The sequence below is a fragment of the Symphalangus syndactylus genome, chromosome X (assembly GCF_028878055.3).
Source record: "Symphalangus syndactylus isolate Jambi chromosome X, NHGRI_mSymSyn1-v2.1_pri, whole genome shotgun sequence".
Classification (NCBI taxonomy): Eukaryota; Metazoa; Chordata; class Mammalia; order Primates; family Hylobatidae; genus Symphalangus; species Symphalangus syndactylus.
Window position 1 is genome coordinate 14,595,639 of NC_072447.2, and position 13,980 is coordinate 14,609,618.

At 59.0% G+C, this 13,980-nt stretch overlaps 1 protein-coding gene across 3 annotated transcripts; it reads right to left on the reverse strand.

Annotated features, from left to right (window-relative positions):
• Positions 1–1,095: 1,095 nt before the first annotated feature.
• Positions 1,096–13,422, reverse strand: LOC129476692 (putative GTP-binding protein 6). Of its 3 annotated transcripts, none has more exons than XM_055267911.2 (10): positions 12,705–13,422; positions 10,815–10,952; positions 9,747–9,817; positions 9,180–9,310; positions 8,438–8,505; positions 7,448–7,606; positions 6,705–6,913; positions 3,766–3,914; positions 3,396–3,548; positions 1,096–1,519 (listed from the first exon to the last, which is right to left on the reverse strand). In XM_055267911.2, the coding sequence occupies exons 1-10, from the start codon at positions 13,051–13,053 to the stop codon at positions 1,396–1,398; spliced, it is 1,551 nt and encodes a 516-aa protein (XP_055123886.1). In that variant the 5' UTR covers positions 13,054–13,422; the 3' UTR covers positions 1,096–1,395. The 3 variants fall into 3 exon arrangements, with proteins under 3 accessions (XP_055123886.1, XP_063491223.1, XP_063491222.1); XM_063635153.1 differs by lacking the exon at positions 12,705–13,422 and adding an exon at positions 12,064–12,121; XM_063635152.1 differs by lacking the exon at positions 12,705–13,422 and adding an exon at positions 12,055–12,121.
• Between the last annotated feature and the right edge of the window lie 558 nt (positions 13,423–13,980).

Consider the following 13,980-nt stretch of genomic DNA (forward strand, 5'->3'; position numbering starts at 1 on the left):
GCAGTGAGCCGAGATCGTGCCATTGCATTCCAGCCTGGGAAACAGTTCCAAGACTCCATGTCAAAAAAAAAAAAAAAAAAGTTAATTCACTGGGCACCTTTTTGAGGTCCTAGAGGTTTAAAAAAATCAAGTCGTGAGGCCCGGTGCGGTGGCTCATGCCTGTAATCCCAGCACTTTGGGGAGCTGAGGTGGGCGGATCTACCTGAGGTCAGGAGTTCGAGACCAGCCTGACCAATATAGTGAAACCCCGTCTTTTCTAAAAATACAAAAATTAGCCAGGTGTGGTGGCGGGTGCCTGTAATCCCAGCTACTCAGGAGGCTGAGGCAGGAGAACCCTTTGAACCCGGGAGGCAGAGGTTGCAGTGAGCCAAGATCACACCACTGCACTCACTCCAGCCTGGGCGACAGAGCGAGATTCTGTCTCAAAACAAAAAAACCATGAGGCATTTTGTTTTCCTATTGATGGAGACGGCTAATGTGCACATAACGGCTGTACAGCCTGGCCACACGCAGGTGAAATTCTCTCTCTGCATCTCTTAGCGGATGGTCTGTGACACATCACGGTCTGGTGTTTTTTTTTTTTTTTTTTTTTTTGAGATGGAGTCTCACTTTGTCACCCAGGCTGGAGTGCAGTGGCGCGATCTCAGCTCACTGCAAGCTCCGCCTCCCGGGTTCACGCCATTCTCCTGCCTCAGCCTCTCCGAGTAGCTGGGACTACAGGCGCCCGCCACCGCGCCCAGCTAATTTTTTTTTTATTTTTTAGTAGAGACGGGGTTTCACCGTGGTCTCGATCTCCTGACCTCATGATCCGCCCGCCTCAGCCTCCCAAAGTGCTGGGATTACAGGCATGACCCACCGCGCCCGGCCTCACGGTCTGGTTTGAAGCTTCTTCTTTAGTAAAACTATTTGCTTTACCTTCTACTTTTGTGGAAGGGTTCTCTGTGCGGCCGGGAAACCTGATTTTTCGTCATTTCCCCGACACCACCATGGGAAACGAGACCCTCTGTGAACACAGACAGCCGGGCGGAGGGCCCATCGGTGCCCACCAGGGACACGGCGCACGGCAGGTGCAGGAGGAACTGGAAATGCCGCTCATGGACGTAAAAAACAAAGGTTTAATGTCCTGCTACCGAAACATACCGAGGGAAAGCAGTTCACAGCAGGCACCGAGGGCCCACTGGAATCGCGTGGATGCTCACGTTTGGTGTGGACGCTCGGGCGGCCCGCTTTGGGGGCAGCTGCGGCGGTGTCACCAGCCTGCGCGGTCATCCCAGCAAATGGCTGGGAACCAGACGGGCACCGAACCAGACAAGGACGACCCTGCTGCACCTGACACCAGGCTGCCCCCAACACGGCGGTGACGCCTCAGCTCCCCAGGCCTCTGCGGGCGTCCGTTCATCCTGGAAACAGCTTCTGGAATTTGCCGTAGGCTGAGTTGCTGATGATTAGCCTCACGTAGGCCGCCCCGTCCTCAGGGATCACGTCCACCTCTTGAACTGTGGCCTCCTTATACAGCCAGCTGGGGACAGACGCGCGTTGTATGGGAACAAGCAGAACCCGTAAGTATTTGGTTAGTTTCACAATAAATAATTACGCTAAAAAGAGCTTAGCTCAAACTATTCATTCATCACATCGTCCTGTTTCCTTTTTTTTTTTTTTTTTTTTTGAGACGGAGTCTCGCTCTGTCGCCCAGGCTGGAGTGCAGTGGCGCAATCTCGGCTCACTGCAAGCTCTGCCTCCCGGGTTCACACTATTCTCCTGCCTCAGCCTCCCGAGTAGCTGGGACTACAGGCGCCCGCCACCGCGCCCGGCTAATTTTTTGTATTTTTTAGTAAAGACGGGGTTTCACCGTGTTAGCCAGGATGGTCTCGATCTCCTGACCTCGTGATCCGCCTGCCTCGGCCTCCCAAAGTGCTGGGATGACAGGCGTGAGCCACCATACTTGGGGTAATTGTTTATTCTTTGTACAGATGGGGTCTCACTATGTTGCCCAGCCTGGCCTCAAACTCCTCTCAGCTCAAGGAATCCTCCTGCCTCGGCCTCCCAAAGTCTTGGGGTTACCGGCCTGTGCCACTGCATCCGGCTGGAGCTTGCTCTCTTATTGGTAGGGAGACCTGTACCCCTTGACTGTCAGCGCAGATTAGGCACCCGTTGTATGCACAGTCAGAAATGTACATTTTGACCGTCAAGCACAGATTAGGCACCTGTTGTATGCAGTCAGAAATGTGCATTTTGACTGTCAAGCACAGATTAGGCACCTGTTGTATGCACAGAAATGTACATTTTGACTGTCAAGCACAGATGAGGCACCTGTTATATGCAGTCAGAAATGTACGTTTTTACTGTCAAGCGCAGATTAGGCACCTGTTGTATGCACAGAAATGTACATTTTGACTGTCAAGCACAGATGAGGCACCTGTTGTATGCACAGTCAGAAATGTACATTTTTGACTGTCAAGCACAGATTAGGCACCTGTTGTATGCACAGAAATGTACATGTTGACTGTCAAGCACAGATTAGGCACCTGTTGTATGCACGGTCAGAAATGTACATTTTGACTGTCAAGCACAGATTAGGCACCTGTTGTATGCACAGTCAGAAATGTACATTTTGACTGTCAGCGCAGATTAGGCACCTGTTGTATGCAGTCAAATGTACGTTTTTACTGTCAAGCGCAGATTAGGCACCTGTTGTGTGCACAGTCAGAAATGTACATTTTGACTGCCAAGCACAGATTAGGCACCTGTTGTATGCACAGAAATGTACATTTTGACTGTCAAGCACAGATTAGGCACCTGTTGTATGCACAGTCAGAAATGTACATTTTGACTGTCAAGCACAGATTAGGTACCTGCTGTATGCAGTCAGAAATGTACGTTTTTACTGTCGAGTGCAGATTAGGCACCTATTGTATGCACAGAAATGTACATTTTGACTCAAGCACAGATTAGGCACCTGTTGTATGCACAGTCAGAAATGTACATTTTGACTGTCGAGCGCAGATTAGGCACCTGTTGTATGCAGTCAGAAATGTATTTTGACTGTTGAGCGCAGATTAGGCACCTGTTGTATGCACAGAAATGTATTTTGACTGTCAAGCGCAGATTAGGCACCTGTTGTATGCACAGTCAGAAATGTACATTTTGACTCAGCACAGATTAGGCACCTGTTGTATGCAGTCAGAAATGTACATTCTGATTGTCAGTGCAGATTAGGCACCTGTTGCATGCACAGTCAGAAATGTACATTTGATGCAAACCCATTCATCTTGTCTGTATATCCTAAAGCTCTCGGGGATCCCACAGCTCCTTCTGCACCCACAAAGAGCCCGTTTCAGAGCCAGAGACAGGCATCCAGAGCACCATCCCGTCTCCTGCCCCTGCAGGCCGCTCACCTGAGCTGCGCCCCTGCGAGCCTCACGCGGAGAGTAAGGATCTGTCTCCCGGTCGCCTTCAAAACCGCCGCATCGAGCTGAGCTTTCAGCTCCTGGAGACCGTGGCCCCGCAGGGCAGACACGGGCACGACATTCGGTTCCGTGGGGCTGTACCTGCGAGGGTGGGGATGCCACAGGCCCCAGTCAGCGTCGGGGCGGCCGAACGAAATCAGGGTCCCCGAGTCTGCTGCCCGCGGGGCACAGCCAGGGGCCACTCCCTGTGTCCTGGCTGCCACCGCTGCGGTTCACACAAGGAGACAGGGCATCTCTCCACCCGGCTCCAGTGCGTGCAGGGGAAGGAGACACTTGCGGGCCCCAGGGCTGGACTCACCCCGGCACGAGGTCCACCTTGTTGTGAACCTCCAGCATGGAGTCCAGGAGCGGGGCGGGCAGCTGCAGGCCGCGCAGCGTGGACAGAACGCTGCATTTCTGGAGCTCTGCCTCGGGGTGGCTGACGTCCCTCACGTGGAGGATGAGATCCTGCAGGCCGGGCCGTGTGGTCAGAGCTGCAGAGCCTCTGGTCCCCGACCCCAAGCTTGCAGACAGGCCCAGGAGAGGGGCTCACACGAGCTCCCAACGAGAGGCTGGGTGTGGGAGGTACGTCTGTATACAGGCCTCTCGGATACCCCAGGACGGGGGCTCCTGAACTAACAGTGGACGCAGGCCCACCAACCTTCCAAGCCACAGGCAGCAGCTCTGCACCCCCAGACCCACACGCAAGGGGGTGCCGTATATGAACATCCAACCACCATCCGCCCACCCAGTGGCTCTTCATTCAAAGCTTTGGGCGGCTTAATCCTCCTGCGAAATCTTTCTTAACAGCGGAAGTGTCTCCTCTTTAAAGGACGCTTTTTCTCACGTTTAAAAAAAATCTTACAGGCAGGTTCCTTACACAAAATTTGAAAAAACACAGGGAAAAAAAAGCCGTGTGTAAGTCTCCCCATTATACTGCCTGTAATTCTCCGACTTATGCTACCAGGGTATCCACGTCTACTTTTTGTTTGTTTGGATGCACTTAATACAAATAATATTTTTCCTGTAACTGAGGCACTTTGGGAGGTGGCTTGAGCCCAGGAGTTTGACACCAGCCTGGGCAAGACAGCGAGACCGTTTCTACAGAAAGTACAAAAGTTAGCCAGGCCTGGTTGTGTGCGTCTGTGGTCTCAGCTACTCAGGAGGCTGAGGTGGGAGGGTCACTTGAGCCCAGCAGGTTGAGGCTGCAGTGAGCTGAGATCATGCCACTGCAGTTCAGTCTGGGTGACAGAGCAAGACTCTGTCTGAAAGAAAAAGAAAAACAAAACAAAAAATAATTTCATCTCAGGAAAGTTTTAGACTTTTTGTTTTCTTTTTTTTTTGAGATGAGTCTCGCTCTGTCACCCAGGCTGGAGTGCAGTGATGCTGCAACCTCCACCTCCCAGGTTCAAGCGATTCTCCCGCCTCAGCCTCCCGAGTATCTGGGATTACAGGCGCCTGCCACCACTCCCGGCTAACTTTTGTATTTTTAGTAGAGATGGGGTTTCACCATGTTGGTCAGGCTGGTCTCGATCTCCTGACCTGAAGTGGTCCACCCACCTCGGCCTCCCAAAGTGTTGGGATTGCAGGCGTGAGCCACCGCGCCTGGTCCATAATTTATTGTCGGGAGGAGTCAAAAGTGGAGTCCAGGCTCCGGGCGGGGTTCAATCCCATCTCCTCGAGGAGGTGGCAGCCTCGTCCGTTCTTTGGGACATTTGCTGCTTCTCCCTCAGGGCAAAAAACAAAGGTGTAGCCTGAACGTCACAATCTCACACCTTGTTTTCCTGCCTTGTTGCTTGACAATATTTTCCCCGTATTCTTCATGAACTCGGAAAGTCTACGGTACGGACGGGGTGTGCAGCTCACTCAGCACCCTAGGGCCGGGGGCACTTTCAAAGCCGAACAGCACCCCACCCCCAAACCCACATCCACCAGCAGCCTCAAAATGGGACCCTACCCTGAATTAAGATCTCTGCAGATGCAGCTGGTGAAGATGAGCTCAAGGGGGAGGACAGTGGGCCCTAAATCCAACGACCGATCGGTATGTTTATGACAGAGAGAGACAGAGAGAGAGAGAGAGAGAGAGAGAATGTGGGGCAGATACAGGAGAGAAGGGGAACTTGCTTGGAAATGGACTTTTTGCAGATGTAGTTAAGATGAGGTTACCCTGGATTTATCTAGGTGGCCCCTAAATGCAATGGCAGGTGTCCTAGGAGACAGACACAGAGGAGAAAGCCACGTGGAGATGGAGGCAGAGACTGCAGTGATGCAGCCACAGTCCCAGGGACGCCTTGAGCTCCCAGGAGCTGGGAGAGGCAGGAAGGACCCTCTCCTAGAACCTCCAGAAGGAACTGGATACAACTGAAGTGAAGTGAACCGTGGCCCCCACAAAAGACCTGTCCATGTATTGATCATCTGGAATCTGTGAATGGGACATTATTTGGAAACAGGGTCTCTGCAGATGTGATTAAGTGGAAGGTCTGGAGATGAGATCATCCTAGATTAGGGTGGACCATGAATCCAATGATAGGCGTCCTTCTAAAAGACAGAAGAGGAGACACAGACACAGAGGGGAAGACCACAGACAGACGCAGAGACGGGAGTGATGCGGACACAAACCCAGGGACACCTGCAGCCCCCAGGAGCTGGGAGAGGCAGGAAGGAGCCTCCCCTACCGTCTGCAGTCAGCTCCCGCTTTCTGGACCTGTGGTAGGGTTGGTTCCTGTGGTTTCCGGCCCCCGTCTGTGGCCCCTTTTGCAGTGACAGCCTCAGGACCCCACAGCTGTTTCCAGGGTCTTGGTGTTCACCGATCCTCAGGCGTCACCGTGCCGTGTCCGCCCCCGCCCGCACATCAGTGACACGAACGGTCACTCTGTCTGTCAGGGGTCTGTGACGTGGAGCAGGTGCGCCCGGGAACACGCTCACGTGTTCAGGCACGTAAGCCAGGAGAGGGCTGACGGCTGAGTTTGTATTTCTACACCGGCTCACAGCGGCAAGGACACGGCCCTGAGTGTTTGTGAGGCTGGGGCAACCGCTCAGCCTCTCGCCCGGGGACGTGGGAGGCTTGGGGGACACTAAGTCTGAGCCCCAGGAGGCAGTTGTCCTGGCCCCAAGTTGTGTGGGTGTCCGAGAGCCTGGCCCCTGCCTGAGTGTGTTTCTGAGAGCCCAGCCAGCCCTTCGCTGTGTGTGTGTCCGAGTGCCCAGCCCCTGGGCCGAGTGGGTGTCCGAGCACCCAATCCCCGGCCGTCCCACTCTCACCGAGTGGGCCACGTCTTCCAGGGTGGCGGAGAAGGACTCGATGAGGCCGTGCGGCAGCTGGGAGAGGAAGCCGATGGTATCCACGTACAGGACGGTCATGCGTGAGGGCAGCGTGCCCGCGTGGGCCGTGACGTCCAGCGTGGCAAACAGCTGGTCCCGCGGCTGGATGGCGGCATCGCCCGTCAGAGCCTTGATCAGCGTGGTCTTTCCTAGGAGGGCGTGGACGTCAGGGCGCCGCAGAGACCCTTGTGTCCCAACTCCTAGAGCCGCAGCTGGGCCCTCCGAATGGAGACCACGGCACCCTGTTGGGGGGCTGCACCGTGGGCTACACGGTCTCCAAGCTCCTCGGGCACCCCTGGGCCAGACACGATGCATGGGACAAAGCCACCATCGCTGCTCATAGGCTGATAGAGCAGGGCTGTGGTGTGGACCCAGGGGAGGTGATGGTGTAGACGGGTGGGTGGATTGTGTAGATGAGGTGGTGGTATAGCTGGGGCGGTGGTGCCGGTGTAGACAGGAGGACGGTGTAGACAGAGGGGAGGTGATGGTGTAGATAGATGGGTGGACTGTGTGGATGGGGCAGTGGGGATGGTCTAGAGAGGAGGATGCTGTAGATAGAGGGAGGTTGTGGTATTCACAGGGTGGTAAAGCTCTGGATGGGACGGTGGGGTAGATGGCATCCTCCATGGCCGCTGTACCCCATACAGAGACCACGGGAACCTCCCTCCTGGGTGCGTGCTCACCGCAGTTGGTGTACCCCACCACGGAGATCACGGGGAACTCCCGCCTCGTCCGCTGCCGGCGCAGCAGTTGCCTCTTCTTGCGAAGCCTGTCCAGGGCCTTCCTGATCTTGGCCTCCTTCTCTCTCAGGAGACGCTGCTGCACCTGCATGAAGGATTCCCCTAAAACACACCCAAGACGGTGAGGCGGCGAGAGCCACGCCGGGAGAGGCGAAGAGCGGGCGGCGCCACGGAGGGTCTGTGGGGGCCCCCGGGGCCTGTTCCAGCATTTGGGGGCCCGGCTTTCCCCAGGAGCGGCCCCGACACCGTCCTGTTCCATGAGAAAGGGCTCTGCTCAGCGGAACGGGGTCTCACCTCCACCCACCCATCTACACCATCACCTCCTCTCTGTCTACACCATCCTCCCATCCACCCTGTGAGGTCAACGAGGGCTTCCCGTGACTCGGGGAGAAAGTAAAGGCCGGATCGCTACGGAGGCCTCTGAGCAGGGCACGGCCCAGTGGGGGCCACGTTCACATCCAAAGTCCCAGAACCTGGGAATGGGACCTGATTTGGAAATACGGTCTTGGTAGGGTCTCAAGGTATCATCCGAGGTTAGGGTGGGCCCTGAGGCAATGACTTGTGTCCTTCCAAGAGGCAGAGACTGGAGTGATGTGGCCACAAGCCCAGGGACGCCTGGAGCCCCCAGGAGCTGGGAGAGGCAGGAGGAATCTCGGGAGGGAGTGCAGCCTTGGTGTCACCTTGATCTCAGAGTTTTGGTGTCCAGGAGGGGAGAGCATAGATCTCTGCTGTTTAAATCCCCAGTTTGTGGCTACTGATTTAGGCAAAACCTCCAAGAACCACCGCCATCTCCTATCTCCTCCAACGATACCAGGAGACAGAGCCCCCAGCCAGCCCCCACCCTGTTGGAATCTTCCAGGGCTGAGGAGCGTGGCTGCCGCTGACAACCGCATTCCGAGGACGCCCTGGGACGCCGCGCCCGGCCCGAGTTACCTGACCCCATGACGTAGCGGCAGCCGACTCCTCGGTACAGGTGGGCGACATCTCTTCTCAAGTTCGACCTGGTGTGGGAACGGGAGTGGCTCGGTGTCTGCGGACACGCTCTCCCTCCCAGCAGAGGGCGAGGTGAAGGTGAAAGGGGCAGAGCTGGGACCTCCGGGCGGAAGGGAGGGGCTGGTGTCGCGGCCCCGCTCTGCGTGTAGCTCAGACAGTGTGAGTGAGGCGTGTCCTGGGCTGAGGAGACCTTCCTAGTAGGGAGCCGGGGGTGGGCAGTGGAGGCAACAGGCCCCAGAGAGAGAGCCCACACGGTGCTTTTCTTTCGTTCTTTCTTTCTTTTTTTTGAGATGGAGTCTTGCTCTGTCACCCAGGCTGGAGTGCAGTGGCACGATCTCGGCTCACTGCAAGCTCCGCCTCCCGGGTTCACGCCATTCTCCTGCCTCAGCCTCCCAAGTAGCTGGGACTACAGGCGCCCGCCAACACGCCTGGCTAATTTTTTGTATTTTTAGTAGAGACGGGGTTTCACCGTGTTAGCCAGGATGGTCTCGATCTCCTGACCTTGTGATCCGCCCGCCTCGGCCTCCCAAAGTGCTGGGATTACAGGCGTGAGCCACCGCACCTGGCCCCTATGGTGCTTTTCTTCCTCACATACCCCCAGAACGACCTACAGGTGACTACAGAACGGAGGGATTCTGGGAGTGCGCGTGACGGTTGGTGCCACCCAGGTGCCCCACGATACCTGTGCAGCGGGATCTCCGCCAGGGCCAGCTGAAGCCGGGCCTCCTTCGTGCGGGCGTTGCAGCGGAAAATGTGCAAAACGATTGTGAAGCGGTCAAACACCTCCACGCCCCAGGCGGCTTCTAGTTCTTTCTACAAAAGGAGAGAGCAACTGAGAAGCCACAGGGGAAGGCCAGGCCCTGGTGGCCAACCTGAGAGGGAGGAGGGTGCCCCTAACCCTTAACCCCACCGTGTTCCCATCTGTCCCATGTGTCCCCCGCCTGGTGGGACGCTGTGGCGTCCGCTCCTTCATCGCGCAGAGTGCGGGGACAAACACCAACCTCGGAGGGAGGAGAGTGCCCCAATGCCTTAACTGTGTCCCCATCTGTCCCCCGCCTGGTGGGACACTGTGGCGTCCACTCCTTCATCACGCGGAGTGCGGGGACAAACACCAACCTCGGAGGGAGGAGGGTGCCCCAATGCCTTAACTGTGTCCCCATCTGTCCCCCGCCTGGTGGGACACTGTGGCGTCCACTCCTTCATCACGTGGAGTGCGGGGACAAACAGAGCAAGCCACATCCTGTGGTACCTTGGTCGGGACAGCCATCCTCTCCACGTTCAGGAAGACGCACGTGATGTCTGGAGACCCTCGGATCTTTTCTAACAGAAAGAGGGGGTCCCGGTCAGAGGCTGGCCGTCCAGGCCCGTGGACTGTGGGATAAGCCCACGATACCCTTTGTGGGATGCACTGCGGAGACCCCAGTTCACAGGCGTTCCCGGACTTCCTGAGCACGAGACCCGGGATCCAGGAAGTCACTGTGGGAGAGGGTGTGTGTCTCACAGACATAGACATGCACACGGTGAACACAGCCCGGCAGGGACACATACACAACACACACACACACGCGTGGTAAACACATCCTGACAGGGACACACAGACACGTGCACAGGGAACACAGCCGGTGGAACACACACACACACAGACACAAACACAGTGTAACACATCCTGACAGGGACACATGCAGACACACATGCACCATGGGCACATCCCAGTGGGGACACACACACACACACACACACACACACACACACACACACACAGAGACGTGGTGAAGACATCCCGGCCAGGGTGAGATGCATCTGAGTGAGGCAGGGAATCCAGCCCCCACCTCGGCAGGTGACCCAGGGAGGCCGACCCCCACCTCAGCAAGTGAGTAGCGTCTTCCCAACTCTGTACAGTAAGCGGGATGGTCAAAAACCTGGGAAGCGCAAGGATCCCATGCTGGACCCCACCCTAAGAGACTGCTGGTGGGGTGGGGGGCACCCAGAAGGAGGATTTGGCTGGGGCCTGCAGGGGCGGGGGGGATTACAGCCAGTCCACTGCCTACCCTGTTTGTTGGACTCTATAAAGTGCCCCGACCTAATCTTTAGTAGTTTAAGCCTCTCCAGGGCCTGGTGTGAGTCTCGACACAGGTAAAGCCTGACCGTCCTCAGACTCCTACTGGCGTGTGCTCCCAGCTCACCCGGGCAATCCAAGAGGCCGATTCCCCTCCGGCCCCGCAAGACCCCCGTTCTTCAGCAGGTCTCGGTTGAACGTTCTCGGTAGCAGCGGACAGGAAAGGAGGTTTGGGGAAGGAGCAGGTCTGGACGGACCCACCTGTCAGGTGCTCAAAGTTCCCTTTTCCGAAGATGAGCTTCCTGTCCGGCGTTTTGGTCGATACAATCATCGTCTGCACCACGGACCAGCCGTCCAGCGTATGCACCAGCGCTGTGGCCTCCGCCACCTGCCACTCGGCTGTGGGGACACAAGGGCCACCGTGAGAGATGCTTCCCTTTGGGGTAGGCCCGGGGCCCCCGTCCACACCTGCCCGGGGAGGCCTCCTCCTGCCCTTGAGACAATCTCCTCCGAGAAGGCACCTTGAGCCGCCGTTTGTCCCCCGATATGACTCCGTCCCCCGTAGGGCCTCTAAGTAGGAATCTGACGGGGGAAGGACGCCGGAGCCACAGCGGGACACGAGGGCGACCCTGCCTTACGTGGAATTTGGGCTCCAGGCGGGCGCAGCAGGGAACCGGGGAGCTGCGGGTACTCGGGGATTACGGAGGAACCACGGGCAGGTTTTGGGAGGAGAAAGGCAAGAGGTCTGCGCGCTGTTCTGAGCAGTTTGGGGCTTCATCTGTTCCAGGTATTGACCATTTTGGAAAACACCCGTAAAGAAAAACCACTCATCGACTACAGGGGCTTCCAAGGTAGAAATCAACATTTCTGACTCTGGCACATGCAGCGACTTATTCATTTGCATTTCCTCCCAGGGGAGTGGAGGGGAGGGGAGGGGAGGGGAGGGGAGGGGAGGGGAGTGGGGGGTAGTGGAGTGGGGTGGGGAGGGGAGGGGGGTGGAGTGGGGTGGGGAGGGGAGGGGAGGGGAGGGGGGTGGAGGGGGGTGGAGTGGGGTGGAGGGGGGTGGAGTGGGGAGGGGGGGTGGAGTGGGGTGGAGGGGGGTGGAGTGGGGTGGGGTGGAGGGGGGTGGGGTGGGGTGGAGGGGGGTGGGGTGGGGTGGAGGGGGGTGGGGTGGGGTGGAGGGGGGTGGGGTGGGGTGGAGGGGGGTGGAGTGGGGTGGAGTGGGGTGGAGTGGGTGGGGGGAGTGGAGTGGAGTGGAGTGGGGTGGGTGGGTGGGTGGGGGGAGTGGAGTGGAGTGGGGTGGGTGGGTGGGTGGGTGGGTGGGGGGAGTGGAGTGGAGTGGGGTGGGGGGAGTGGAGTGGAGTGGAGTGGGGTGGGGTGGGGTGGGGTGGGGTGGGGTGGGAGGGGAGGGGAGGGGAGGGGAGGGGAGGGGAGGGGAGGGGAGGGGGAACTCGACAGATTGGTCCGCTGGACGCCCTCCCTTCCCAGACCTCAAACACACCTTGCCTACCTCTAACCCAGGGCAAGAGAAACGTGGGTCCCATCCGGCCCACCCCAGGGGCTCCTCCCCATAAGCTCCGCCCCCGCACTTTTACCCCATAGGCCCCCACCCAAGCCCCGCCCACGCACCTTCACCTATGACATCCTCCCCTCTTCCCCATAAGCCCCGCCCTTTCACCCGTGGGCTCCTCCCCCGAACCCCGCCCATGCACCTCCACCTATGAGATCCTCCCCTCAGAGCCCCGCCCCTGCGTCACCATCCATAAGCACTTTCCCTCAGAGCCCCACCCCTCAGTGCCACGCCCTGGCATCTCCACCCATCAAATCCTCTCCTTAGAGCCTCGCCCCCGGAAGCCTCGCTCCTACGTCACCGCCTCAACGCTTCCCCAGAGCCCCGCCCTGCATCTCCACCTATGAGATTCTCACGTCAGGGCCCCGCCCCCGAATCTCCACCTATGATTCTCCCCAGTCCCGCCCCTGAATCTCCACCTATGAGATTCTCCCCACAGAACCCCGCCCCTGACTCTCCACCTATGAGATCGTCCCTTCAGAGCCCCGCCCCTGAATCACCACCTATGAGCCCCTCCCCTCAGAGCCCCGTCCCCAGGTCTCCAGCTCCTGTGTGTATCCTGAAAGCCCCGCCGCGGTCACCTCGCGTCATCTGCGGCTTCCCCGGGCCCCACTTGACGTCAGGGTGAACCAAACACACGCGCTGGGTCCCCGCCGGCAGCAGAGGCTCTCCCCGCAGCAGCTCCTCCTCCGCATTCTCGTCCGCATCTTCCAGCTCCTCCTTGTCGTCTCCCGGGCGGCTTCGGCCGCCGTCCGCCCGCAGGCCCCGCCCTCCGCCCCATGGCCCCTCCAGATTCCCGGGGCCCCTGTGGCCGACAGCGGCGAGCGCGCGCGTGTGGCAGGACGGCGCGGCTGCCCTCGGAGCCGGGCGGCCGCGGCACACGCGGGAGAGCCGCAGCCCCGGGCGTACGGCGGCCCGCAGGGCCCACATGGCGCATCGGGCGGCTGAGCGGCGGCGGGGCTGCCTACAGGCCACTCCTCGTCACGTGCTCGTGATTGGCGTGCGGCCGGGGCGGGCTCAGCAGCGCCTCTCTCCGGCACAGAGCGTGCTTCTCATTGGTCATCCCGTGTCACGTGCTAGTGATTGACGTGTAGCCGGGGCGGGGTCAGCAGCGCCGATCCCCGGCACAAGGCATGCTTCTCATTGGTTATCCCGCATCACGTGCTGGTGATTGGCGTGCAGCCGGGGCGGTCTCCCCAGCGCCGCTCCCCGGCAGGGCGTGCTCCTCATTGGTTGCCCCGCGTCACGTGCTGATGATTGGCACGCGCTGCGGGCGGGAGAGGCGGGGCCAGGCCGCTTTCTGTTCGGCGTGGGCGGCTCGTGGCAGAAGCAGCCCCCGGTGCAGCCGCCGACCCGGTAGGCGCCAGGACCCCGAGCCTCGGCGGCGGCGCTGCCCTCACTCACCTCGTCCTCGCTCCCGTCCTACCCCGTTCCGCGCTGGGCGGAGTCCAAGTCTGATTTCGAGGGTCCGGAACGCCGCCTCGGGCGCTTGACTGCAGCCCCGGGGATCCAAAACGGCGCCCGGGGGTCCCTACGTCGGCCTTGGGGGTTCGAGTCCCGCCCTGGGGGTCCCTGACGTCGCCTAGGGGTCTCCATGTCTGCCCTGGAGCCTGGAGAGCCGCCGTGGGGGTTCCGGAAGCCGCCCAGGAGTCCCCACGTGTGCCCTGGGAGCTCGACTGCAGCTCTGGGGGTCCTGGACGCCGCCCAGGGGGTCCCCACATCTGCTTTGGGGGCTCGAGTCCCACCCTGGGGTTCCCTGATGCCGCCCGGGGGTCCTCATGTCTACCTTGGGGCCTCGAGTCTTGCCCTGGGGGTCCCCGATGCCGCCTGGGGGTCCTCACGTCTGCCTTGGAGACT

Bases quoted from the DNA above. Each gene is read 5' to 3' on its own strand.
- LOC129476692 (XM_055267911.2), bottom strand. From the start codon at position 13,053: ATGTGGGCCCTGCGGGCCGCCGTACGCCCGGGGCTGCGGCTCTCCCGC. The intron at 10,953-12,704 runs GTGACCGCGGCG...GTGTCCCCACAG, and splicing joins GAAGCCGCAGATGACGCGAG to CCGAGTGGCAGGTGGCGGAG. The intron at 8,506-9,179 runs GTATCGTGGGGC...TTCCCACACCAG, and splicing joins GCGGAGATCCCGCTGCACAG to GTCGAACTTGAGAAGAGATG.